The 27,429-nt window shown below is 45.0% G+C and overlaps 1 protein-coding gene and 1 long non-coding RNA gene across 5 annotated transcripts in view; both read right to left on the minus strand.

Moving 5' to 3' along the window:
* Positions 1-1,867: 1,867 nt before the first annotated feature.
* Positions 1,868-27,429, minus strand: part of FAM131B (family with sequence similarity 131 member B) — a 46,333-nt gene continuing 20,771 nt past the window's right edge. The window contains exons 1-7 of one of the 4 annotated variants that reach the window (XM_030536390.1): positions 16,091-16,145; positions 8,991-9,100; positions 7,639-7,674; positions 5,720-5,813; positions 4,689-4,886; positions 4,240-4,383; positions 1,868-3,742 (exon numbers count right to left, since the gene is read on the minus strand). In XM_030536390.1, the coding sequence (XP_030392250.1) occupies positions 3,198-3,742; positions 4,240-4,383; positions 4,689-4,886; positions 5,720-5,813; positions 7,639-7,674; positions 8,991-9,100; positions 16,091-16,130 (1,167 nt within the window). In that variant the 5' untranslated portion in view covers positions 16,131-16,145 and the 3' untranslated portion in view covers positions 1,868-3,197. Of the gene's footprint in view, positions 3,743-4,239; positions 4,384-4,688; positions 4,896-5,719; positions 5,814-7,638; positions 7,675-7,788; positions 7,883-8,990; positions 9,101-14,221; positions 14,316-16,090; positions 16,146-27,429 lie in introns of those variants that run through there. The other 3 variants (XM_030536411.1, XM_030536403.1, XM_030536396.1) reach the window with 3 other exon arrangements.
* Positions 23,324-23,838, minus strand: LOC115636397. Its single transcript, XR_003996911.1, has 2 exons — positions 23,713-23,838; positions 23,324-23,551 (listed from the first exon to the last, which is right to left on the minus strand). It is a non-coding gene; the product is annotated as an uncharacterized LOC115636397 (long non-coding RNA).

A 27,429-nucleotide genomic window follows, 5' to 3' on the forward strand; every position in this document is an offset into this window, starting at 1 on the left:
GCTTTTGTCTCATATTCACCCCCAAGCGTCAGCTTCACATAATTCTCCCAAACACTCCTCCCAGTGGCGTTTCCATTAGAGGTGCAGTGGAGAGGGAAGACAGGTCCTCTTGAAATGGAGCTTGCCAGAGAGACTCAGAAGTTCACTGTGGAGTTCCCTATAATCCCAATTGCAGGTAGGAAAGGTGTGTGGGCAGAAATACCTTCTCCAAGGCTCCATGTCTAATTCACCCTCCTCTTGACTCCTGGACATGATCCACTTCTGTTTTCCTGTGGCTGTCTCAGCTTCTACCCTCCTGGATAATATTCCTGCTACATTCTCCTCTCCTGATAAGTACTACTTCCCTGCTATGCGGATTAGGTTCCAAATCTGGATCAGAAGAGGAACATACCTCACTCTCCCATCCTGCAAGCAGCAATACCAATTTGACCATCAGGGATGAGAAGACAGAGAGGAGACAAATGTCTGTATTCCAGTTGAACAGAGTGGCTCTGGCTTGGAGCAAGTGGAGAAGAGATGCCTCCGAGGTAGTGCAGAAAGAGGGCAATCTCCAGCTTGGTTCATTTATCCAGTCCCCCACCCTTAACTTGCCCTTTGTTGGCATTTTTTTGCTCACACACTGCCCATATTTCAGTGAACACCCAACACTTCTACTATCCCCTGGTGGTCATGTCCTGCTGTCTGAACAATGATTGCCCCCACACAATTTTTGTCTCCTGTTTATTCCCTAGCAAGAGCAGAGAGGAAACAATTGGTTAAATACCTATTTAAAGTCCCTTCTCCTGCAGTATGTCTGCAGCAACAAGAAAGGGAATCACATGGGATCAAAACCCCATCAGTCCATGAATCATAAACTTTCTTAACAAAAATATAGAACCCGTACAAATGGAGAAAAAACCCCATAACCCAGCCTTCCCCACCCCTGAAAGAGAGATGGGAGGAATGAGAAAAAAAGAAAACAGTGCCAAGGAATATTTACATTGTCAAGAAAAAACAGAAAATGTAAAGCAGGAAAGAGAAATGAACAGGAGGGAGGAGAAAAACTCCCCTCCCACTCCCTTTCCTCCGTCCACATTTGGCACCACAGAGAGACCGGGGACACTGAGCATGGTATGGTAGTTATGGTCAGTGGTGGCCAGCCCACAGGCCTTTCCCTCTGTTAACCACTGTGTTTAGAACCATTACCTGGCAATATAAAACTGTAGAAAAAGAAACAGCAACAAAACTCCAATATAAACTGGAAAATGAAGATACCGTTTGTTCCTGCTGTTCCTGGCTTCCCTGAAGAGGAAAAGAGGGAAAGATTCAGGCAGCAGCACAGAGGTGGACAAACTCCCAAATCCTCTGGGAAAGTCAGCTTTATGTTACCGTGTCTATATAGTAGAAAATAGCAGGTGACCCCTCCCCATGCATGTAGTGCCTAACACCATGTGGAAATATCTTCCCTCCTCTCCCCTCGCAGCTCCCAGGCAGACAGACATGTCAGAGGGAGCAAAAGAAAAATGTTTCAAAGAGACTGAAGCACAGCTGTTGCCGTATGGGTTTAGGTCTGTATCCACAGAGCCTCACCATCTGTACCACAGCACAGCCCGTGTCCACAGAGCCACACCATCCATACCTGAGCACAGCCTGTGTCCACAGAGCCACACCATCCATACCACAGCACAGCCCGTTTCCACAGAGTCACAACATCCATATCACAGCACAGCCCGTGTCCACAGAGCCACACCATCCATACCTGAGCACAGCCCTTGTCCACAGAGCCACAGCATCCATACCTGAGCACAGCTCTTGTCCACAGTCACACCATCCATACCAGAGCACAGCTCATGTCCACAGAGCCACACCATCCATACCTGAGCACAGCCTGTGTCCACAGAGCCACACCATCCATACCAGAGCACAGCCTGTGTCCACAGAGTCACACCATCCATATCACAGCACAGCCTGTTTCCACAGAGTCACACCATCCATACCACAGCACAGCCCGTGTCCACAGAGCCACACCATCCATACCTGAGCACAGCCCTTGTCCACAGAGCCACACCATCCATACCTGAGCACAGCCCTTGTCCACAGTCACACCATCCATACCAGAGCACAGCTCGTGTCCACAGAGCCACACCATCCATACCTGAGCACATCCCTTGTCCACAGAGCCACACCATCCATACCAGAGCACAGCCTGTGTCCACAGAGTCACACCATCCATACCACAGCACAGCCCGTTTCCACAGAGCCACACCATCCGTACCAAAGCACAGCCCTTGTCCACAGAGCCACACCATCCATCACAGAGCATAGCCCATGTCCACAGAGCCACACCATCCATACCAGAGCACAGCCCATGTCCACAGAGCCACACCATCCATACCAGAGCACAGCCCGTGTCCACAGAGCCACACCATCCATACCAGAGCACAGCCTGTGTCCACAGAGTCACACCATCCATACCACAGCACAGCCCGTATCCACAGAGTCACACTATCCATACCAGACCACAGCCTGTGTCCACAGAGTCACACCATCCATATCACAGCACAGCTCTTGTCCACAAAGCCTCACCATCCATACCACAGTACAGTCCGTATCCACAGAGCCTTGGTTCTCATGTCAAAGAACTGTACAGTATTTATCCATATAGCTCATCCATCCTATTAGTGCAGTGGCTATATTCATACAGCCTTATCCTGTATATCAGTCATAATCTTTCTATCAGTGCAACCTATATCTGCACAGCCTTGTGCCCTGTTCAAAACAAACTCTGTATTCACATATCCCATGGATCAAAGCAGATTGTAGCCCCAAAACAACATACATTCTACCAAGATAGATCCTATCCATACAGCCATATCCCTGTCTCAAGCCATTGTTTGTATCTTGGGAGCCACATCCCAGCATCTGAGCAGTCTGAATCCAGAGCCAAACCTTTGTATCAAAAAGATTTAAAGTCCAGAGTTCCCTGAGCCCCCAGCATGCTGTCCAGAACAGGGGGCCATGGGATCAGTCCATGATGGTGGGCAAGGAGGGCTCTGACCTTGTCAAACACCTCCAGTCCTTTACTTCCCTTTTGTTAAAAATGAAAAGTCAGAATGACACGTGTGTCCGCCTGGGAACCTGGGAGAGGTTTTCCTGTCATTTCATTCTCCCTTCCCCTCTCCCATTTGGTAGTGCTGACGGATTCCTCACTGGCAGCATCAATTGTTTGCTTCCCCCTCCTCCTCATCAAAGGACTGCACCCCGGACGAGGTGACATCCGAGACCTTGCAGCTGAGTGCGGCATGGTCCAGCTCCTCCCGAGGTGACAGTGACTCCAGATCCCGGCATACAGCATCGTCCTCCTCTGGAGAGGCCTTCTTGTTTAGCAGCGGGGCCTTCTCCAGTAGTGGGTTCCCTTCCTCCTCTGTATGCACCCCCATGTATGTGCTGGATTCGGCCCCACCACCACCCACTGAGGCAGTCTGAGGGGGCCACATGTCAATAAGCCCTGGGTTCTGGAGCAGGGCCTGTGGTTGCTGCTGCTGCATCTGATGCTGCTGGATGAGGCTACTCTGAATCAATGTGCTCTCCTGCAGGTTGGACTGGGTCTCCTCAAAGTTCTGGCCTAGGTAGGAACCAGTAGCTGGGGAAGCAATGAGGGACTGGTCGCTGGTCTCCCAAGCATCAGAGGAGCCCAGGCAATACATGCCCTGAGAGACATAGGAATGAGGCCAGCTGTCATACTGTGCCTGGGCCATGTGATCTGCAGAAAGAGAAGGGGAGAGAAAAGGGGAGAGTGAAAGGGGGAAAGAAAGAGTGCAAAGGGAGGAATTGGAGAGAGAGAATGAGAAAGAGAGTGAGACAGAATAACAGAAACAGGAAGAGACAGAGGGGGGCAGTGGAGAACAGAGAGAGGGGTCAGGGAGGACAGGAAAAGAGAGAGAGGGCAAGATGGGAGCCATTGGAAATGGCAGACAGACAAATCTGCAGAACCTGCATATAACAGGTGATGCTGGCCTCCCCTGCTGTGCCCAGAAACCCAGGAGAATGGGGTCTGGAGCTTGTCTGCTGGGCCATGACTCTATGGGCAGCTCCATGAGTGGGGAATATTCCTCTCTCTGCCAGATCTCAACTCACGAGAAACGGCAATGGTGACCCCCACAGAGGATAAAGAAACTAGTAGGGATGGAAAAGAACCTGGCAGCAAGGATGGGGGAGGGCAGGGATGTCCCAGGACCAGCGGGAGGGGATAGGGCTCACCCTGGTTCTCCATCAGCTCCTGGTAGTTCTCACTGTAGTTGCTTGCTGGGTTCTCCTGGTTGGAGTTGACACTCACATCCTCACCATCCATGGAGGACCAGGCCATGAGAGTGGCCTCAGAGATGGCAAACTGCTCCATCACCCCTGCGCCAGAGAGAGACAGGGAGAGGCAGTGGAGACATGAGGAGCTCCCCACGTACCCCCACCTCACTGACACCCCTGAAACACTGAATCTACCCATTCCTGCCTCAAAGATATCCCCTGCTCTGACATGCGCCTCCTCGCCAAGCATATCTCCCAGTGAGTCCCCCCGGCCTTCATCTGAGCTGCACCTTCCTACCCCATTTGTGTGCATTCCCCAGCAATTCTCTTCTCCGGCTCTCAGGCTCCCCTTTCTCTCTCTGCTCTCAGACACCCCAGCACCCCAGTGTGGGGGAAGTCAGGACTACCTGCAAGGAATCGGGCCTCCTTCTCGCCATCGCTCAGGTCTGAGTAGGCATCAGCATCCTTGCGCACCGCCTCATGTGTATGCAGCTGTTGCTGGCTGTTACCTTTGTCCCATCCTTGCCACTCGATCATGTGAGCTACACGACCCTGTCCCATAGCCGTTGGCTTCGTGACGTGATCCTTCATGCTGCGGGATATCCCTAAGGGGCCAGACATCAGAAAACAAGCAGGGGCTATTACACAGCTCCACGGCTATTTGTCATTCTATTCACCCTTCCCTGGAAAGGGGCTTCTCCATCGTCCCCTGGACTCCTTCCCTTAGATGGTGCCCCCTCCCTCCCTTCCTGTGGGGCTCAAAAGGCCTATTAAGCAACTCCAGGAGTTGTAATTGCACTCCATACCCCTCCCTGATATGGTTTCCCATCATTTCATGGATGGGGTCCCACTGGGGGCACAGTAAGGAAAGGAGGAGAAACTCAGAAGTGAAAGAGCCTGGAGAAAGAATTCTCTTTTTTGCCCAGCACAGAGTTCGGTGTTAGGGGAACAGTGGGTACAAGAGGCAAATCCCAGAAATGGATGATCTAGGAGACTGAAAAAGGGTCTTGTCCCAGGACAGTCTTGAGGGAAAGAAATTGAAGAGGTCTGAGCATGGGGGCACAGTGAGAAGAGCCGGAGGGGTATGAGACAAACTTGAACTTTTAAGAGGCAACAACTGAGATAGGCCTGAGGCTAGGCAGTTGCGGATCAGAAAGGTCTCGAGTTGGGCAGATCAGTGAGGAGAGGACAAGGTTAAGGGGCAGCAATTAGAAGAGCAGTGAGGAGAGTCCTCAGATTAGGGGGCAGCAGTTGGGAGAGCAGCAAGTAGAAGAGGCCTCAGGTTACGGGGCAATGGTAAGGAGAGGTCTCAGGCTGAACAGAGAGAGAGGAGACACCTGGGTTTGTGAAGCAGCAGCAGCAGGGAAAACAGTGGAGAGAGGCCTAAGATCAAAGGGAGAGGAGCAGTGGCAAATAAACCCAGGTCAGAGGTTCTCACCAGAGAAAGACGACTTAGCCAGAGCCCCGATTCCATAAGCATTGGAGTTCCGCTTCAGCTTGGGGAGAATGGAGGTTGTGTCTTCCATGGAGAGCTGAAAAGAGAGAAAGCATGAAGGTGTGAAAGAGAGGGAAAGATGAAGGAAAAAGAAAACAAGAGAAGGAGAAGAAGGGGATGGAAATGAGAGATCAGTTGAAGAGTTCAGGAAGGCATATAAGGTGTCCATGAAAAGGTTATGATTTGCTAGTTATGATTATGCTATCTGTATGCATGATTCATTTTTGTATTTAGGATTATAGTTATTGGCTCTATACTGTCTGTAATTCAAACTTGTGTTATGCCTCTGGGTGACACTCCAGACAATTTGGCATCAGCACTGCCTAGCCTGCTTGATGGCCCATTAAGGTCCATCAGCTGTACAACTGACCCACTGAGAGAAGGCAGATACACCTTGTGACTCAGCAAGGTATGCAGGGATATGCCTATGGACAGAACTCTAAGGCTTTTCCATGCCATGTGCAGGGTGGCTTGTGCTTGGAACAAAGGAAGCACAAGCCACATGGCAAAAGGACTATAAAAGGCATCATCATCATCTCCATTTTGTCTTCAATCCTGCTTCTGATCTCTGGAGGAACTGTGCTTGAAACTGAAGCTCTTAACAAAGGACTGAACGACCCATCCCAGCTGTGGATGTACTCCAGAGACTTGATTTGAGTCTGCAGTTTATTCCATCACTGCTACAAGCCAGAACCAAGAACTTTGCCATTTCTATATGTAATTTAACCAGTTTTAACTTTCATCTATCTTTCTTTCTTCTTATGAATAAACCTTTAGATTTTAGATTCTAAAGGATTGGCAACAGCATGATTTGTGGGTAAGATCTAACTTGTATATTAACTTGGGTCTGGGGCTTGGTCCTTTGGGATCGGGAGAACCTGTTTTCTTTTACTAGGGCATTGGTTTTCATAACCATTTGTCCCCATAATGAGTGGCCCTGGTGGTGATACTGGGAAGCTGGAGTGTTTAAGGGAATTGCTTGTACGACTTATGGTTAGTCAGTGTGGTGAGACCGAAGTCCTCTCTGTCTGGCTTGTTTGGTTTGCTCAGAGGTGGAGAACAACCAGTCTGGGGCTGTGACAGCCCTGCTCTAAGCAATTTGTCCTGAACTGATACTCTCAGTTGTGTCCTGCCAGAGGCCGCATCGTTACAGGAAGTGACACAGCACAAAAGGTCAGGAGGCAAGAAGCAGTAATAACAGGGGAAGAATATGCTTTTGACCATTTTTTTCTCTCACGTTTTAAATAATCTGTATTGAAAAAAACAAAATGAAGAAGCATGTGTCAGTGATGATTCTCTCTTTATTCTGTCCATTCACAGCTATATATATATATATATGTATAAACAAACAAACAAAGAATAATAATGGTCTCATCCTTGTGACTCCCAGCCATTCCCTTCCCTATGCTCAGCCTCAACTCTAGAGAGAGGGGGACACTAAACCACCACATGAGCCAGGGGTTAATTGGTGTTTGTTTCTCCTAGGAATGCATTAATCCTTGATTAATCCTTCTTCCTTGAGAATGACAGGGTTTGAACTCCCCATGCTCCTCCACAAGAGCTAGTTGTTCCAGCTAAATCCACCAGGTTCCCTCATACATTCCAGCCAAAATTATCAGACTTTGGGGTTGCTTACAAAATTAGGCACCTATGGGCTGATTTTCACAGGGGATGAGCAACCACTGCTCCCACTCCCACCAATTACAGGTGAAGATATAGGTAAACAGCCCTTCTGAAAATCATAAGAGCATAAGAATGATGCTGGGTCAGACTAATAGTCCATCTAGCACAGTAACCTGGCTGTGCAAATGCTCCTTTGCTTCCTCTCATGAAAGGAGGAGGGCTTCAAGGTTTATACTCACATTAATACCATCCCAGGAGAAATCTGTCCGGGTTTGCTATGGAAGAGAAGAAAGAGAATATGTTAATATAACACATGGGTGTAGTGTGTGCGACCATGTATTTCTCTAGTGGCTGGTCCTAATGATTATAACAGCCTGCTACTTACTCACAGATAAAGGAGTTACTCCTTTAGCTCAAGTGGTATGGTCTTGTGCTTTTGGTTCTGAAGGTCCCGGCTTCATTCCCTCCTGATCACTGTGGTGTCTGCATGTATGCGGCCATGGTTAATGACATAAGGGATTGGGAATATACAAAGAAACAGAGAGGGAAAAACAGAGAGAGACAGACAATATATAACCCTCTGATAGGAACCCCCTGCATTCAGATTGCCTTCTTTTGCTGAACATTGTGCACTGGCAATGTCAGATATTTTCAAAGAGGATGAATTTGTCAGGTCCTTATTTCAGGGCAGTAACAAGTGCATAACCCTCTGTGGGAACAGCACTGCCCTCGGACTCACTCAAAGGTGAGTTAGAAAACTGGAATATTTCAGTCGAAAATGGTTCTATAACAGGCTACAAAGCCATTCACTCCTGAAATGGTTAAATGCATCCACACAAAACCAATCTTGCTTCCGCAAACGAGTTCCAAGTGTCCCCTTCTGCCCCTACAGTGCTTGTTCATTGAGGATCTCCTTGAGTTACTTATCTCCTGTTTGTGGCACAACTCCCTAAAACAGGAGTTTCTGGGAGTTACACTCCACAGTTGAAGAAATGCTGAATCAAGATGCAATTCTTATATATTGTTATTTTGTAATGTGTAAAATTGTATGTGCTTTGTACATTAACATGGCATGGCTATTGAATAAAAAGAGCTTTGATCTTCTTGTTTAATGTGAAAGGTCTTGTGACTGCATGCACTGGACATTACACAATGGAAAATTCATGTGTTAAATTACAGAAGCTGCATCATTCAAAACAAGAAATGAAGCAGCACCAGAGATCCTTCCCAATAATTTAACAGCAGTTAACTGTGAATAACCCCCTAAAAAACGTAACGAGAGACTAAAATGCTCTTTGTTTCCCCACAGCAGTATAGATCTGTTCTATGCCAGGGCCTCCCATCTAAGCCAGCACACAAGCAATTCAGATTGAAATGGTTTTCAGACTCGCCCTGAGCTACTTTTCATGTTCTACTCTGGTAACTGTAAATCAAAGCTTTCACTTCTGAAAATTGATGCCCCCAAGTCTCTAGTGCAAGTAAGACTTTTGTGCCTTTCCCAGCTGAGTTGATGACCCCAGACCCTTTATATGTATTCAGTGAGGTTGAGACTTTCCAGTCTTCTTCCCTTGGGCATAGGATGGGCACTCACCTCAGTGGAGGGTCGGTGGATGCTACTGCCATGCAATGAGCTGGTGCTGTCCATATTGATCTGGTCCACATCTTTCAGTCCCTTCCAGTCCACTGCAATCACCTCATTCCCTGCAGGGACAAAACATCCAGTCAGGATTTCTTGATTCCATCTCTTTAAACAGCGCTATAAGGGGTTCTGCTTCAGAATTGGGCAAAGGAAGGAGTGTGTGTCATAGATTCATGACGCTTAAAGCCATAACAGGCCATTAGATCATCTAGCCTGACCTCTGTATATAACAGACCATTCAGTTTCATCCACTGTATTGAGCCCAATAACTTGTGTTTGGTTAAAGCATATCTTTTAGACAGGTATCCAGCACTGATATGGGATGGAGAACCCACCACTGGTAGTTTATTCCAGTGGTTAATCACCCTCACTATTACAATTTTGTGCCTTATTTCTAATTTGAGTTTGTCTAGCTTCAACTTCCAGCCATTGGTTCTTGTTCTGTCTGTCTCTAGATTAAGGAGCCCTTCAGTACCCAGTATTTTTGTCATGTGAAGGTAGTTATCAACCATAATCATGTCACCACTCAGTCTTCTTTTTGATAAGCTCTCTCACTGCTAAATCTATCACTGTAAGGCATTTTCTCCAGCTCTCAGATTTGTGGCTCTTCTCTGCAGCCTCTCCAATTTTCCAACATCATTTTAAAAAATGTGGACACCAGAACTGGATACGGTATTCCAGTACTTATCTCATCAATGCCATGTACAGAGGTAAAACCACCTCTCTACCAGGGTTGGCAATTTCCAGGGAAAAACTAGTTTAGGACAGGGTAAATACTAGCTTAAACCTAGGTTAAACTGTGAAAAATAATGGCATCAGTGGCCAGCAAGTTCAGCAAGCACAGAATGAATCTTTTCAAACTTTGAATACATCCATTCAAAAATGAGGAATAGGTGCAATCTATCCACTACAAAGTTGGTCTTCTGCTATAGGATGTTGCATGGCCAAGTGGACCTGGACTAGTAGTTTGCAACTCTGCATGCTTCTGATTGCTTAATGCTTCAAGCCTGCAACTCTGCATTATTGTCATTTTCATATAATCAAATGTTTTTGAATTCTGTTTATATAATATTGAAAATTGAAATGAGTCATGATCTGTACAGCTTCCTTGAGAAAATACCAAACCAGAATGTATACAGACATTCCAATGTTCAGGATTATAATTATTTATATTAGTATTACACTCACTGCAGATTCACATTTTGTTTGTACAACTGTAAATCTACAGATCTACTGCTTTATGTTATGTCACTATAACTTGAATATGTAACTAAAACTAAGTGGAATGTAGTGTGCATTAATGAAACTGTTTTTAAAATAGAAAATGCCTTAAACTGGGACTAACTAGTTTCCCTCATGATTTTATCAGGTAAAACCCACTTCTGGTAAATACCATGCCATCTCTGCTCCCTGCTCCTACTCACTACTTCCCTGTTTATACATCCAAGAATTGCATGTCTTTTTTTCCCACAGCAAAAACAATCCATTGATCAGTTGTCACTTCCACTGATTTAGAATCTATAATTTACATTTAGAATCATGTTCAGTAGCTTGTACATTGTGATCTCTAAATCCTTTTTAGAGTCATTGCTTTAGAGGATATGGTCCCCCATTCTTCAGGTATGGCCAGCATTCCTTGTTCCTAGATGTATAATTTTGCATTTGGCTGTATTAAAACACATATTGCTTGAATTGGCCCAGTTTACCAAGTGATCCAGATTGCTCTGTATAACTGCCCTGCCCTCATCATTTACCACTCTGCCAATCATTGTGTCATCTGCAAATTTTATGAGCAATGATTTTATATTTACTTCCAGATCAGCGATGAAAATTTTGAAAAGTACTAGGCATAGTACCAATGTTGTAAAACCCCACTAAAAACACATGCCAATTTGATGATGATTCCCCATTAACTACTACTTTTTGAGATCTGTCAGTTAGCTAGTTCTTAATCCATTTAACACGTGCTTTGTTGACATTGTATAGTGCCGATTTTTTAATCAAAATGTTCTGTGGTATTAAATCAAATGCCTTACAAAAGTTTAAGAGCTTGTCTAAGTGCAGAATAAAGAAAGGTGTGAAATTGAAGTGCAATAGCTATTCCATACTAAGTTCCTGTGTGGACCTTCTTATAACACACTGAGGGTTTGGCTACACTTGCAGGTGTGCAGCGCTGAGAGTTAAAGCTGTCTTCACACAGCTGTGTAGGGAAAGCCCTGGAGTGTGGCCACACTGACAGCTACCAGTGCTGCAGTGTGGTCACATTTGCAGCATTTGCAACGGTGTTGGGAGTGGTGCATTATGGGTAGCTATCCCACAGAGCACCTCTTCCCATTCTGGCGCCATTGGTTGTGGGAAGGGGGCAGAGGTTGCGGGTCATTCTGCTTCCTGTCCCAACGTCCTGTGATGCATCGCTTCACATCCCAGCAATCCCTGTTTTTCCGTCCACGTTTGGCGCCATCTTGCCTCTTTCAACGGTTTCTGTGCAGCACGATTTCTGTGGGAAATGAAGCCCGAACTGCTGAGGAGTATGCTGACGAGTCTCGCCAGCACATCATGTTTGGCAGTTGAGCTATTCCTTAAGATCCAAAGTGACAGTGAGGAGTCCAACGATGATAGCGAGTCGCGTAATGCGTATGACATGAAATTGCTTGTGGCATTCACGGACATGCTCAGCACCGTGGAACACCACTTTTGGGCTTGGGAAACAAGCACTGAGTGGTGGGATCACATCGTCGTGGAAGTCTGGGATGACGAGCAGTGGCTGCAGAACTTTCAGATGAGAAAAGCCACTTTTATGGGACTGTGTGCTGAGCTCGCCCCCACCCTGAGGCGTAAGGACACAAGATTGAGAGCTGCCCTGCCAGTGGAGAAGAGGGTGGCTATTGCAATCTGGAAGCTGGCAACTCCAGACAACTACCAATCGGTCGGGAACCAGTTTGGAGTGGGAAAGTCGACTGTTGGAATCGTGTTGATGCAAGTTTGCAGGGCTATTAATCGCATCTTGCTAAGAAGAGCTGTGACTCTGGGGAACGTGCAGGACATTGTGGATGGCTTTGCACAAATGGGTTTCCCTAACTGTGGACGGGCGATAGATGGGACGCATATTCCTATTCGGGCACCACCCCACCTAGCATCCGAGTACGTTAATCGGAAGGGGTATTTCTCCATGGTTCTCCAGGAGCTTGTGGATCACCGTGGGCGTTTCATTGACATTAACACAGGCTGACCCGGAAAGGTGCATGATGCATGCATCTTTCGGAACACTGGCCTGTTCAGGAAGCTGCAGGCCGGGACTTTTTTCCCAGACTGGAAGATCACATTAGGGGACATCAAAATGCCCATTGTGATCCTTGGAGACCCCGCTTACCCATTAATGCTGTGGCTCATGAAACAGTACACAGGGAGCCTTGACAGCAGCAAGGAACGGTTCAACTACAGGCTGAGCTGGTGCTGAATGACTGTGGAGTGTGCTTTTGGCCGTTTAAAGGGGCACTGGTGATCTCTGTATGGGAAACTAGACTTGGGGGAAAGCAGCATCCCCGTGGTTATACCCGCATGCTGTACCCTCCATAATATTTGTGAAGGGAAGGGTGAATGATTCAGTCAGACATGGACCTCCGAGGTTCAACGCCTGGAGGCTGAATTTGCACAGCCAGAGAGCAGGGCTACTAGAGAGGCCCAGCACAGGGCTGCAAGGATTAGGGATGCCTTGAGGGAGGAATTTGAGGCTGAAAACCAACAGTAATGTTTGGTGCCTTGCACGGGAGTGAAGTGCAGTGGTTATAATGTTAGTAGGAATCTGTGTTTGCTAAGCTGATTTGCAGTGCCTGTTTCTTTCCTGGGCTAAGCTATCTTTGACTTTCTGCAATAATAAAGACTCTTTTCAAAGCCAAGAATTCATTTATTGAAAAGAAAATAACTTTATTGACAGACAGACACAAAAGTTTTTGGGAACCTAAAAGGGCAGGGGGTGTTTGGTGGGGAACTGTACAGTCACAGGTTTGTATATGTCCTGTCTGGAGTGCTGTGCAATGACTGCTGCACTTCAGGATGGCTATACTGCATGGTGAGGGGGATTGAGTGCAGAGGGTAAGGGTCGTAGTTCTCAGGGTTGGTTGGTGAACATACAGGTGTTGGAGGCAGCTGGTGATGGTGGTAAGAACCTGGATGCTGGGGAAGAGGGTTTTGAGCTAACATGGGGACACAAGGAAAGAGCTTTGGTACAAGGGCGGTGGGAAGGGGCGGGGGCGGGCACGGTAGTGCTCCGCCTGTATGGCTAAGAGCACCTGGATAGAGTCTGCTTGGTGCTCCAGGATGCTTATCAGCTGCTTTGTGCTTTTCTTCCTGTCCGCTGCATTTCTCTGGCGGATCCTGCTTTCCCTTTCCCTCCAGTCCTGCACTTTTTGATTCTCTGTGACAGAGTGCTGCATAACTGCTTGCACCATGTCTTGTTTGCTTTTTCGTGGCTTCTTCTGGAGGTTTTGTAGTCTCTCAGCTGTTGATAACATGAGCAACCGAGATCTCAAGGTTGCATATGTAAAGGCAAAAATGCAACACTTAATAGAGGCAGCATTGTTTATACTAGACAGTTATTCCCCAGCACTTAAGGAGGGTAACAGTCTTCACAATAGCATAATTTTCCCATCCCAAAGAGACCGCACATAACCCACGGTAGCCCCGAAATGGTGAGTAAGGGGGACTGATTATTTCAGGGCTGTACTGTCCTCGGGGTTTCTGTGCATTGGGGAAAGCAAACAGCTACAGGAGGCACCTTCACTGAACACTATCCCAGCATTTTCCACAGGAGTTTATCCTGGAAGATATCTCGCTGCTGCGGGTCACCTGGGAAGCACGGGAGGGTCTTCTACTGCAATGCGGATTCCGCCCTGGCCCCTATGCAGCTTGCCTGTGTCTTGCAATGGTCCCCCCACCCCTCGCGGCACAGTGGTGCGGATGCATTAGCCTGACTGGGACAAGGACCACAGTGGCTCTCCCAAGAAACCTGCGCAAGCACATTGCCCACGCTCTGGCTGAAACTTTTGAAGAAATTACAGAGGCTGATTACCGCGACATGATAGACCACATCAGTGCGCTGTTCCGCATCTAGGCATACATGCATGCAGCCCTAACCCTCCCTGCCCTCCTGAAAAATTTCAATCCTGAAAATAAAAGCCGCTTACCGGGAACCTGCTCCTGTGTTTGTCCTCCATCAGGTACCAGCTGCTGCGACTGGCTATCTTCCCCCTGGCTTGAGAAGAGCTCCTGGCTGCATGCCTCCTGGGACTCTGGGGTGTCTCCCCCCACCCCAGTACCCTCACTCTCGCTTTCCTCCTCCTCCTCCTCCCCCCGCTCTGAAGTGTCCATTGTGGTCCTCGGAGTGGAAGTGGGGTCACCCCCAAGTATTGCGTCCAGCACTGTAAAAACGGCAGGTCGTGGGGGCAGCGCCGGAGTGGTGGTTTCCCTCGCAGGCTTTGCAGTAGGCACTCCGCAGCTTCTTCACTTTAACCCTGCACTGCAGCATGTCCCGGTCATGGCCCTTTTCCAGCATGGCCCTTGATATCTGCTCATTGGTATCGTAATTCCTACGGCTGGAGTGCAGCTGGGACTGCACAGCTTCCTCCCCCCAAACACTGATGAGGTCCAGCAACTCGCCATTGCTCCATGCTGGGGCTCATTTGCCACGTGGAGCCATAGTCACCTGAAGGATTCACTGATTGCACTCTACACCTGGCTGAGCAAACAGGAAGGGAATTTTTAAAATTCCAGGGGCATTTAAAGGGAGGGTCTGACGCTTGATCACCTGAGGCCAGGGCAGTAGAGTTCAAACTGATGAGTAGAGTGGCTGAACAGACATTCTGGGATACCTCCGAATACCTGTGGAGGCCAATAACAGCGCTTTTGGTGGCTACACTGGTGGAGCAGTGCTGCATCGGCAGCGCTATGGTTGTTATTCCCCAGGTTGAGGTGGAGTACAACCAGCACTGTAGCCAGGCAAATACAGCGCTGTATGTGCCTTGCAAGTGTGGACGGTGACTGAGTTGCAGCGCTGTAAAGCCACCACCAGCGCTGCAACTCTCCAGTGTAGCCACGCCCTGAGAGTGTCTTATTTATGGTTTAGGTTTATCCACTGCCAAAGTGGATTAAACTAAACCACACAAAGGCAGAGTAAGAGTGTTCACACAGCAAACTATTTGAGGAATAGCTATTCAGCAATACCTATTGTGCAATATCTATTCCAGGTTCTTCCCTGTGTAGACACGCCCTAAGCATATTACAGTTACCATGCAGTTACTGTGCAGTTACTATGCAGTTACCTTTATCAATGCAACTTGCAATTTCATCAAAAAATTAAATGAGGTTTGTTTGACAATACTTATTTTCCATGATATCATGTTGACTGGCCTTAATTATATTCCTGTCCTTTAATTCTTTATCAGTTGAATCCTGTATCAGTTTTTTACACTATTTTCCCCAACCTGCAGTTATCTGGGTCATCTTGCTTGCTCTCTTTGAATATTGGCATAACCAGTCTTCCCCATATTCCAAACTGTATTAAAAATGAACATCAGCAGGCCAGAGGTCTTGTCAGCCAACTCTTTTTGGATTTTTGGGTGCACGTTATCTGGGCCTGTTGATTTAAAAATGTTTAACATCCTCCTTAATTAATAATGGCCTGGAAAGTACTTCATCATTCCCATGTGTTACGAGTCCATCATCTTGCTTCTTTTCAAATACAAAATAGAAATATTTATTGAACACTTCTGTCATTTCTGCATCTTTATTAACATTTTTACCACCACCGCATAGTAATGGATTAATTTCTAAGGTTTCTAGGAGTTCTTTGGTTCCTAATGTACTTTAAAAACTCTTGTTATCCTTAGCTCTGCCAGCCATGGATTTTTCCCTGATGTCTTTATCTTTCCTTATACATTTTCTCCACTTTATAGCTTCTAATTTATACTGATTGCTCTCTCATTCCCCTTTTTACCATTTGTTATATATTGTTCCTTTATTTCTAAATACTGCCATCACTTTACCACTGAACCCACCTTTTAGCCAAGTTGTCCTCTTCCTTGACTGTGGAATCATGTCTTTTTGGCCAGCTAAAAAAACTCTTCTTAAAAGCTCCCAATTTTCAGTCATATTTTTCTGTCTAAATTTTTCCTCACGATCAGTTTTGTTCATGAAGGCAGCAAGTGTAATTATAAATATCACAATTAAGAAAGATATATACACTGGTTGGGATTGTCTACTTTTCACAGGTTCATAGATTCTAAAGCTGGAAGGGATCATTGTGATCATTTAGTCTGACCTCCTGTGTTACACAGGTCATAGAACTTCCTGTGATGAGGTGCGCAGCCTACACAAGTGCTGACAGGGTTAATATGGGCCTAAGAGGCCAGTACTAGTACCCGGATGCACTTGGAAGGAGAGCCAGGCTTAATGGAGCCCAACTAGGCAGGAGCAGGCTGGTTAGTATAAAGGCAGGAAGTTGACAGCAGCAGAGGGCTTCAGAGAGGGGAGTTCGCAGTCACTCTCTGGGAACAAAGAGGTGGTGAGGAGGATACTCAGGGGAGAGGATAAGTCCTGGGATCCTAGCCCTGAAAGAAGGGTCAACCCAGAGAAGTTGCGGGGAAGAAAGAAGCCCAAAGAAACAGCAGCATGGAATGGAACTGGCAGAGCTTGGCTGCTGGTTCCAGGGTGGGAAGCCAGTGTAGAGGGAGGGCCTGGGTTTCCCAGTCAGCCACTGGGAAAGTGGCACTGGACCTGGAGATTTGGAATGGAAGACTGTCTAAGATAGTGTATGGTGGACTTTGTTATTCCAGAAGAAGAGGACTATATAGTGACCTGGACAGATGGCTGAGTCATGAAGATGGAGCATTCTGAATCACAAAGAGAGAAGGGCCACAGCCCGAGTAACCAGCAAAAGTGGGTGCTGGACAGGGTGAGTCTCATTCCCAGACCTATCTGAAAGGAGGTGCACTTGCAGTGTGTGAATCTCTTTACCCTTCCCCAAAATAATTCCTAGAGCAGATCTTTTTAAAAAAATCCAATCCTGATTTAAAAACTGTCAGTGATGGAGAATCCACCACAACTCTTAGTAAATTGTTCCAATGGTTAATTACACTCACTGTTAAAAAGGTACGTCTTATTTCCAGTCTGAATTTGTCTAGCTTCAACTTCCAGCCATTGGATGATGTTATACCTTTCTCCATTTGATTGAAGAGTTCTTTATTAAATATTTGTTCCCCATATAAGTTATAGATTGTAATCAAGTCACCCCTTGACAGTCTCTCTTCATTAAGCTAAAAAGACTGAGCTCCTTGACTCTATCACTATAGGGCAGATTTTCTAATCCTTTAATCATTCCTGTGGCTCTTCTCTGAACCCTCTCCAATTTACCAACATTCTTTTTGGATTGTAGACACCAGAACTGGACACAGTATTCCAGCAGTGATTGCATCAGTGCCCAGTTTGAATGTAATCAGGTCATGATCACTGGTCCCCATGGCAACCACAAAACTTCCAGTCCAGTGAGTAATTCATCTTTATCCATCATAATGAGGCCCAAAACAGTTACTTCATGTTGGGTGCAATACCTTTTGTGTTAGACAATTATCTATAATTTACAAAAGTGCTCCCTGCTTGTTAGCATATTGATCACTGTACATTCGAGATACTGTGCCTCTGACTTATCAATATCTCTAAATCAGGTAATGGTGTCTTTATAATATAGAGTGTCACTCCTCGCCTCTTTCACCTACTCTCTTTCCTGAACAGATTGTTATGTTCATGGCACGCACACAGCAAAGTTAAATAGAAACATAAAATACTCTTGCCAGAGGGTGGCAAAGTAACACTACTTTATTGCTTAACATTCAGAACAATAACACAAAAGAACCATGTAACAGAGAGAGACCAAGCAGGCTGCTCCCTAAGGCAGGGAGGCACAATTCACCCCACCTTACTGGCTCTTCGCTGTGTTGCCAACTCCACATACCAAGAAGACACCAGACAAACCCTGAGAAGTCGCTAGATGTAGCTATTTAAGCACTCAAAAGGAGCAAAAAAAGTCATTAAAAAAATGTCCAGAGAATTCAACAGAGAATTATATATCTATATATCTATATCTATATCTATATCTATATATAGATATAGATATAGAGATATAGATATAGATATAGATATCAGGTCTGTCAAGTGATTAAAAAAATTAATCGCGATTAATCATGCTGTTAAACAGTAATAGAATACCATTTATTTGCATATTTTTGGATGTTTTCTACATTTTCAAATACATTGATTTCAATTACAGCACACAATACAAAGCATAGTGTTCACTTTACGCTTATATTTTATTGCAAATATTTGCACTGTCAAAAACAAAAGAAATAGTATTTTTCAATTCACCTCATACAAGGACTGTAGCGCAATCTCTTTATCATGAAAATTGAACTTACAAATGTAGTATTATGTACAAAAAAAAGGCATTAAAAATAAAACAATGTAAAACTTTAAAGCCTACATATCCATTCAGACCTAATCCTTGTTCAGCCAGTTGCTCAGACAAACAAGTTTGTTTACATTTGCAGGAGTTAACGCTGCCGGCTTCTTGTTTACAATGTCACCTGAAAGTGAGAACAGCATGGCACTTTGGTAGTCGGCATAAGAAGCAGGCAGCATTATCTCCTACAAATTAAACAAACTTGTTTGTCTTAACAATTGGCTAAAGAAGAAGTAGGACTTGTAGACTCTAAAGTTTTACATTGTTTTGTTTCTGAGTGCAGTTATATAACAAAAAAATCTACATTTTTAAGTTGCACTTTCATGACAAAAAGAATGAGGAGTACTTGTGGCACCTTATACTAATACATTTATTTGGACATAAGCTTTCATAGGCTAAAACCCACTTCATCGGATGCATGCAGAGTACTCCTCATTCTTTCTGCTGATACAGACTAACATGGCTACCACTCTGAAACCTGTCACGACAAAGAGATTACATAACTGTCCTTGTATGAGGTGAACTGAAAAATACTATTTCTTTTGTTTATCATTTTTACGGTGCAAATATTTGTAATAACAATAATATAAAGTGATCACTGTACATTTTGTATTCTGTGTTGTAATAGAAATCAATATATTTGAAAATGTAAGAAAACATCCAAAAATATTTAATAAATTTCAATTGGTATTCTATTGTTTAACAATACGATTCATTAATCATGATTAATTTTTTGAGCTAATCACATGAGTTAACTGCGATTAATCAGTAGCCCTAACACACACACACACACACACGCACGCGCGCGCGAGCGCTCAGGCAAGTATAGTCACAGAATCATTCACAAGCAGTTCACTAGTGTTAATAAAATCCATTCCATGCTTTTCTTACTACATTCTGTTGCACACCAGAAGCAACTACAACAGTATGCTGTTATCATCAGGAGGGTGCCCTCTGCTCATTGAAAAGGAAACTGCAGCCCTCTGCTTATTGGGTAGGGTGCTCTGTACACTGCAGCTCTTGCCAGCCTGGATTTGAGCCAATTGGTTAGTGAAAGGGAGAGCCCAGAGCCAGAGGGAAGAGGACATTTGCCTCACCTGAGCTTGGTGCTGCATGGAGTCAAGAAAGTACCTCTTTCTCCCCAGGGTTTGATTTCTGAAAACAGGTGAGCAGCTAACCCCAGGCCAAGCCAGGGGAAGGAGTAAAGTGGAGATGAAATCAAGCTAGCTCCACCTTTGATTCTGTAGTAAGGGCTTCATCCCTGAAGGCATGGTGCCCCTGCCCCATTGGGGCACATGGCCCTGTCTCATCCCACCCCACCTTCCATCTGTGCAGCTCTCCTTACTGGCTAACTTGCCTCTCCCGCCCTGCCTGCTTCATTAGCCATCTTTCCCTGCATCACAAAGAACACATATGGATAAAAACAAGCCCTGGCTAATGTGCTGCTCTCTCCAAAGTGCGTCTGGCTTTAGCAAAGTATTTAATTAGCCTCCACAAACTACTTTTCCTTACCTTCAGATTATAGTGATCTTAGCCCAAGAAGCCCTGGAATATGATTCCTTCTGAGAACATGCTCAGTTGAGACGTAATGACATTGACTTGGGTGTGCAAAAGAATGTACACCTCTACCCCAATATAACATGATCCTTGGGAGCTAAAAAATCTTACCGTATCATAGGTGAAACCATGTTATATGGAACTCACTTTGGCCTCTAGCATTTCCATTATTAATAGTTAGCAAACATGCCTGGGCCCTCCCCCATCTGACCCTCCACCTACTTCCCACCCCCGACTGACCACTCAGAACCCCTGACCCATCCAACTCCCCCCCATTCCTTGTCCCCTAACTATCACCTCCAGGGACCCCCCCACTCCTAACCACCCTTCCCAAGACCCCACCCTCATCTAAGCCCCCCTGGTCCTTGTCCCCTGACCGCCCCTTCCAAAGCCAGAGACACCCCATTCTTAATCACCCCCAGGACTCCCACGCCCTATCCAATGCCCACCTTCCCTGTCCCCTGACCGCCCTGCCCCCAGAACCTCCAAACAATCCAACCCTCCCTCCCTTTTGCTCTCTGTTCCCCCCAAGATCCTATGCCCCTTATCCAACCCCTCAGCCCCAGCCCGGCACCCTTAACACGCCACTCAGAGCAGCGTGTCGGAGCCAGACACGCTGATGCACTGATCCACCGGAGCACGCAGCCCTGCCTCCCAGAGTGCTGCTTTACGACACTATATGCAAATTCTTGATACACGCTTTATTTGCCAATACTGCTGTTAGGCTCTGGCTCTCTTTGAAGGTGGTACAAACTTTACCATGCTCAAAGGAAACTCTAGGAGGCACAATGTCTCTCAGAGTTCAGTTGCGCAGCACAGGGGAAACATACCTGTTGTCAGGGGCGGCTCTAGACATTTCACTGCCCCAAGCAGGGTGGCATGCCACAGGGGGCGCTCTGCCAGTCACCGGGAGGGTGGCAGGCGGCTCCGGTGGACGGAGGGTCTGCTGGTTCCGTGGTCCGCTGGTCCCACGGCTTCGGGGTACCTCCTGCAGGCATGCCTGCAGGAGGTCCAATGGAGCCGCGGGACCAGCGGACCCTCCGCAGGGATGCCTGCAGGAAGTCCACCAGAGCCACCTGCTGCCCTCTCGGCGACCGGCAGAGCACCCGCTGTGCTGGGGCCTGGAGCCGCCCCTCCCTGTTGTAAAGTTCTTTGGATGCAATGGTGTTCTCCTTGTCAGCGGTTGCCTTGTTTTCTCCATTGAGGGCAATATCAGGGAGCAGTTGCTGAACTCAAGAGAGTGCAATAACTGCAAACATGCATGGCATAAGAGGGTAAAAGAGGGAAAGACTTTATAGACCTTCCTCAATTTATACAATGGCCATGAACAATCTGGCCCTGTGATGGCAGCAGCTGTGAATGGGAAAGAGCACAATCAATCTAGATAAAGCCTCTGCTCTCACTTCATCATGATGGCTTCAAATATTAGAATATAGAATATCAGGGCTGGAATGGACCTCAGGAGGCCATCTAGTCCAACCCCCTGCTCCTCTAAGGCTGAAACATCCTATGTTTTGTCTCAGTCCAAAGGTTAATGTTAATTGAGGGTTTTTTTTTAGGTTTGAGCTTAATTGATTTTCAGACCAGACATGTAGGAAACACGCAAACTTTCCTCACTAGGAAAAAAATGACTTTGCATGCAGAAAAACTCATAAGTGACCAAGCCATATATATATCTTTAAAACTTGTTGCCTTAAAAACCACACAAGTTACAAGGAATTAAAATTTTGTTTCACAAGCAATTTGTACAAAATATTAACATTAGATTACTAGGTATCTACAAAAATCCTTGGTAATCCCAAAAGCTTCATGCATTTTAACATAATTATTTATCTGCAAATTTGCACTAAAAAGTGCCTTATTTATCATTCATCATTCTCCTGATGACATATTTCAGACACTCAGTCATGGAACAGAAACAATAATATGTGACCAACTGCAAACTAGAAATAGTGAATAGTCAAAGTGAAAAGTTCACGAATGACCCAGAAGCTGAAAATTATTTGTCCAAATTATTCAGTGAACACTTGGGGAAAATGAACACACTGGAAGGAAATCATAATCAGTTTGTGAACATTTTAAAGCACAGAAATTAAATGCAAAAAATAGGGTTGCCAGTTTTGGTTCGAGACATTCCTGGAGGTTTCATCACATGATATAATCGTTAAAGATTAATCTTTAATTCCTGGAGACTCCAGGACAATCCTGTAGAGTTGGCAACTCTAAAATCTGTGTTTACAAACTGTTAATGCTAAGGAGGAAGAGAAGGTAACTTTTGCATCCAAACAGGGGCAGGCTTGGGGGTACCCCTCCTGCCCAAAGTCAGGAATAGTTTCAGATTTGCTTTCATGAGAAACAGCCAAAACAGCATTAAATCATAGACTTAAAGACCCAGCTTCAGCTCTCAAACATTGAACTTAATGGGGTTGCACAAAGGTACCTGGGAGGTGAATTTATCACATGATGTTGGATAAAGTTAATTTTCTATAAAAAGAAATTAGTGTTTGCCTTACAGTTGTGTTTTTTTAGCTTCTTTCCCTTCCTTCCTCAGACTTCACATTTCCTTCTCTATTTTCATGTATCTTTTCTTTCATCTCTTCCACCCTCAATGTTACATTTTTAAGTGCATGAGCTTTAACTTTTCCCTCTAAAACGTTCTTCTCCTTCAAGATGTTTTTCTTTTCTGATTTTACCTTTTTTCCCCTTCACTTGTTCTCTCTCTGTCTTCCTTACCCACCTTTACTCCAATCTCTACTAATCATTACCTCTCTAACCCATTGCTACTTCCATAATTGGTCTTCATTCCTCTCCCAGAACACAGGTCTTGCTCAAACTACATATAAAGTTGATGAGACCTTTTTAAAGGGTCAGTGGGTCACATAGTAATTTGAGGGTATCATCTTCCAAATGTGAGCAAGTTGATTGCCCTGTTAAAATGATAAGCAACCAGAAAATGAAAAGAAAATTGAGTTAATGACCTTTTTTGTTTCTGTATAATGTATAAGGAAGGGCTGAAAGGGTTGTCTTTTTGTTTTGGGGTTATTTGTTTTTTGTTGTAGCTGTTGTTTGTTTTAGAGTCTTCTTGAGGTTTTTTTTTACAGCAGTTTTTTACATTAGAAATTCTGATGTTTTCCTGGAAGACTCTACAGATGACGGGCAAACTAGTAGGATGTAGCATCACAGAAAAGGAAATGAAACCTGGGCAACTGAGATAGGAAAGTATTTTTAGTCAGAATGTTTATTTAAAGCTCTTTTTAGGAGGGAAGGGTGGGTTCTGTTTCTGTTTAACACAAATTAAACTCAAATATCTGACAAACAGTTTGGTAAAAAGATCTCTTTGTTAACAATTTAACACTACCATCCCTTCAACAACTAAAGGGCAGGAAAGCTTCAAGTCCTCTGGTCGTCCATCAAATCAGGAAAAGCCAAAGTGGTGATCCTAGTATTTCTAAGGGAAAGATCAAAGAGATTTTAAAAAAAATTAGACACCATAAAAAACCAAAACATAAAACAAAATAAAAATGGAGGTTGGGCATCACAAACACTTGTTTCCCTTTTCAGCCCACTTTTAAAGTAAAAGTTAAAGTTCCCAAAGCAATGTGAACTCACCCACATTGTGACAAATGTCATGGAACATCCAAGGGCTAGGCTGGATTTTTATATTACTGCCCATTTCTATTTCAGTGGCTCAGGCTGTCACATTTTGTCCCATATGTCCTGCCATGTCTTTCAGTTCTCCTAGACACATACAGGGATTTTCTTAGTGGGTCATTTTTTTTTTCTTTTTCTAGTGACTTTCTTCTATTTCTGTCTCTTTCTTGTGTCTTTTGTATTTTGTACGAAGAGTGTCTTGTTTTAAATTTCTCTTCTATCATAATGTTTACAAGTCCATTCTCCTTGGGTTTCCAATGGGCTGTATGTTTTCTCAGTTCCTATTTCCAGTCTGTAATCACTGATACTATATTTGGTAAGTCTGCCTGTGTTTTGTTCATTTGACTCTAATAAGGTCATCTGTATCAGGCCTGCTAACAATCTAGTTTGTTGTAATCTTTCACCTGCTCATACAATAGTCCTGATGCTGTCTTTTTTCTTATTTGGTTTAGAGTAAAGTACAATTTTTGAATGTTGTTTTGTCTCTTGGTCCTGGTTGTAAATATCATTGGGAGCTGGAGGTGATGCTACTGTACACCGGTATGGAGCGTGTACCTACCACATTTTTAGGTGTTTTGTGATTAAAGTTGGTCAAATAATACAAGAAGTGATTTGTAAATAAACATAGTGATTTCCCTCCACTGCTACTGGTAGTGTCATATTATTAATTCTTTACAAATAATCTCCTGTTTCTAAAGTGTCCATCATCCCATCAGGGAGCAAAAACACTGTAACGTAACTTAGCTGACCAATCACACACCCTGAATAATGAAATTCATTCATTTCTCCTCATAAACTTTTAGACAAACAATTAATACAGTCATGGAAGTACAGATAATTTTTTGAGTGATTCATGAATAGAAAAAGGTTAAATTTATAAAATAAGATATGCTTTCAGTGACTGAGGAAATGTATGTTGCTTTGACTGCAATGGCACCAGAAACAGAATATTCTCTTTTGAAGAGTAACTAGTGGAGACAATCATCTCAGTGCTACATTTCAGCCATTATTGGAAACATTCGTGTATTAAAAATGGGCCTGATTTTCCTCTCACTTATATTGGTAGAACTGCATTTATTTCATTGGTAATATTCCCGATCAAATATCAGGTTCATAGCATTTATTTGCAAATCTTCAGGTGTAGGTTTACTGGGGTTTTGTTCCATATGTTATAATCTTTGGTTAGTTTTGGGCCCTGGATATTTCCAACATATATAAAGTAAAATTGATTAAATGACATTACCTATTCATATATAATCCTGTGAGTGTAAAAATGGCAACTTTTGACTCCAAAGGTTTGTAGTAATTCACTCTTCTGCAGAGGATCAGCATAGGCACTATTGTCCTTAAAAGAGGGATTTAGTGGAACTGAAGTAGTACATACACACCTTGTGCTTAGGGTGACCAGATGTACTTATTTTATAGGGCCAGTCCTGATTTTGGGGTCTTTTTCTCACATAGGCATCTATTACTCCCCCACCTCCTGTCCTGATTTTTGATACTTGCTATCTGGTCAGCCTACTTGTGCTTATCTAACAGAGATGAATTTCAACCCCCATGTCTATTTAGAGTCCTAACTCATATCTTTAATGACAAAAATAAGTTTTTACTGCTCTTTTCTACATTTTAGCCCTGCAGAGATAGCACAGCTCTGAGAGTGCAAGGTGGGTACTTTTCCATTTTGGGCCTCATCAACAGAATTGTTTACCAAATGCCAATCAACGACCCCTGTGCAAACCCACTAAGAAGAAAAGAGACTGAGCAGGAGCTACAGAGGCACCAAGTGAAGGCAATGAGGTTGCACAAGAGTCAACACAGGCTTAATTTGGCCTGCATAACCTTGTTTACTTGTGATGATGTGGGAGGAGGAAAAAGCCCAGCTTGCCACTCAGAGCCCAAGCTGAGTCTGTTGGGCAGGTGGTTAGAGAGCATATCTGTGTAAACTGAATAGGGCTTGTTGGAAAATATAATTAATTAACAGTAACAATATATTTCCATTCCAACAACAAAATTTACCATTTTCTGTTCACAGATTCTAGATTCTGTTAAAAGATTCTAAGGACAGAAGGGACCATTAGATCATTTAGCTTGACCTCCTGTATAACAGGAGTAGTGGGACTCAGAGCAGTGGGGGCTAGCGCCCATGCAATGGAAATACTGTGGGGGGCTGGGTATCTGCCCCCAGCACATCATTCTGTGTAAACTGTGCATTTGTGAGGAGGGGCCAGAGGAGGAAGTGGAGGCAAAAGTGAGATCCACAGGGGCTGGAGAGGCCACTGCAGTGCTCAGGATCAGGCTGAGGATACAGTGACCAAGTGTCTGGTTTTGAACCAGAATACCCTGTCAAAATGGGATCCTGGTAGCTCTGGTCAGAACTGCTGACTGGGCTGTTGACTGTCCAGTTTGTGGCGGCACTGCACCGCACAGCGTGAGCGTGACTCGTGTGTGTTCAGCAGGCAGCAATTGAGGGTCACGTGGTGCACACCTCTCTCGCTGCTGCCTGGCCCTCTTCTCCTCACATCCTTCATGTGGCTGGGCTTGAGCTGCAGCGCGTGCCCTGCAACAAACTGCGGTCTGTCTGTCACTCCATTGCCAGCACCCAGGAGTTCGAGGTACGTGTATCCCCATCTCCAAGCGCTGGGAATGGGGTTGAGCCCCCATCCCCCTCACTGCATCCCTTTCTGTCCCCCCCCGGCCCCCATCCCCCTCACTGCATCCCTTCCCCATTCCATCCTGTCCTGACCCCACACCTTCCCATCCCAGCCCTGTACCCTTTACAGCGCTCTCCCACCCATCCTATCCACCTCCCAGAGCCACCACTCGCATGTCCCTCATTCCCCACAGCCCTGCACCCCATTCATTTCCATATACTGCTGCACTCCCATTATGTCCCTATACACCCCTGTGCCCCCACATCCTCAAGCACCTGTAGCCTTCTGCCTCCCCATTCACCCCACATACCCCCTACCCCCTCTCTCCTTCACTGACCCCTCTCACTCCCACCTTGCTCTCGTCTTTGGTCTCTTTCCCTCTCCATCCTCTCTCCTCCACCCCCAGCCCCACTCATCTTTTCCCCTCCAGCCCACCCTCCTCCCTTTCCAGCTGGGTGATTTAGGCAGGCCCTGGAAAAAGTGTATGAAAAAGTGTCTCTGTGTAGGTAAGTGTGTGCATGCATGCACTGTATGTGTGTAAGAGACTGTGTGTCTTTGTGTAGGGAGGTGTGTGTATTGCTGCATGTGTGTATACCTGTGTGAATAAAATTTGCAGCCTAACTCTTCGACTTTTATTTGTTTTGCTGGCTTACACACACAAAAAAATTGATGACATAAAATATCTGTGTATTCATTTCATAACAAGTTATTAAAAGAGACGGGAACTCTAAAAGAAATATATTATTTCTTAAGAAGTGAATGTTGTTGATTAGTAAGTGAAGAAGAGCCAGTGTATCATACATTTCTCCCCACCTTTGTTTAGCTACATTATGAACTCTTCGTTGCAGACTCTCTCTTTTTATGTGTATGTCCAGCACCTATCACCCTGCAAGCCCTGATCTTAGTTGGGGGTCTCTAAACACTGAACAACAATTGTAATATTAAGTAATGTGGAAGTACATGTGTTAGTGCATGCTAGATGTGTACACATGAATACACATGTGTATTTGCATGTAGGTGTGGG

This window comes from Gopherus evgoodei, chromosome 1 (assembly GCF_007399415.2).
Source record: "Gopherus evgoodei ecotype Sinaloan lineage chromosome 1, rGopEvg1_v1.p, whole genome shotgun sequence".
NCBI lineage: Eukaryota > Metazoa > Chordata > Testudines > Testudinidae > Gopherus > Gopherus evgoodei.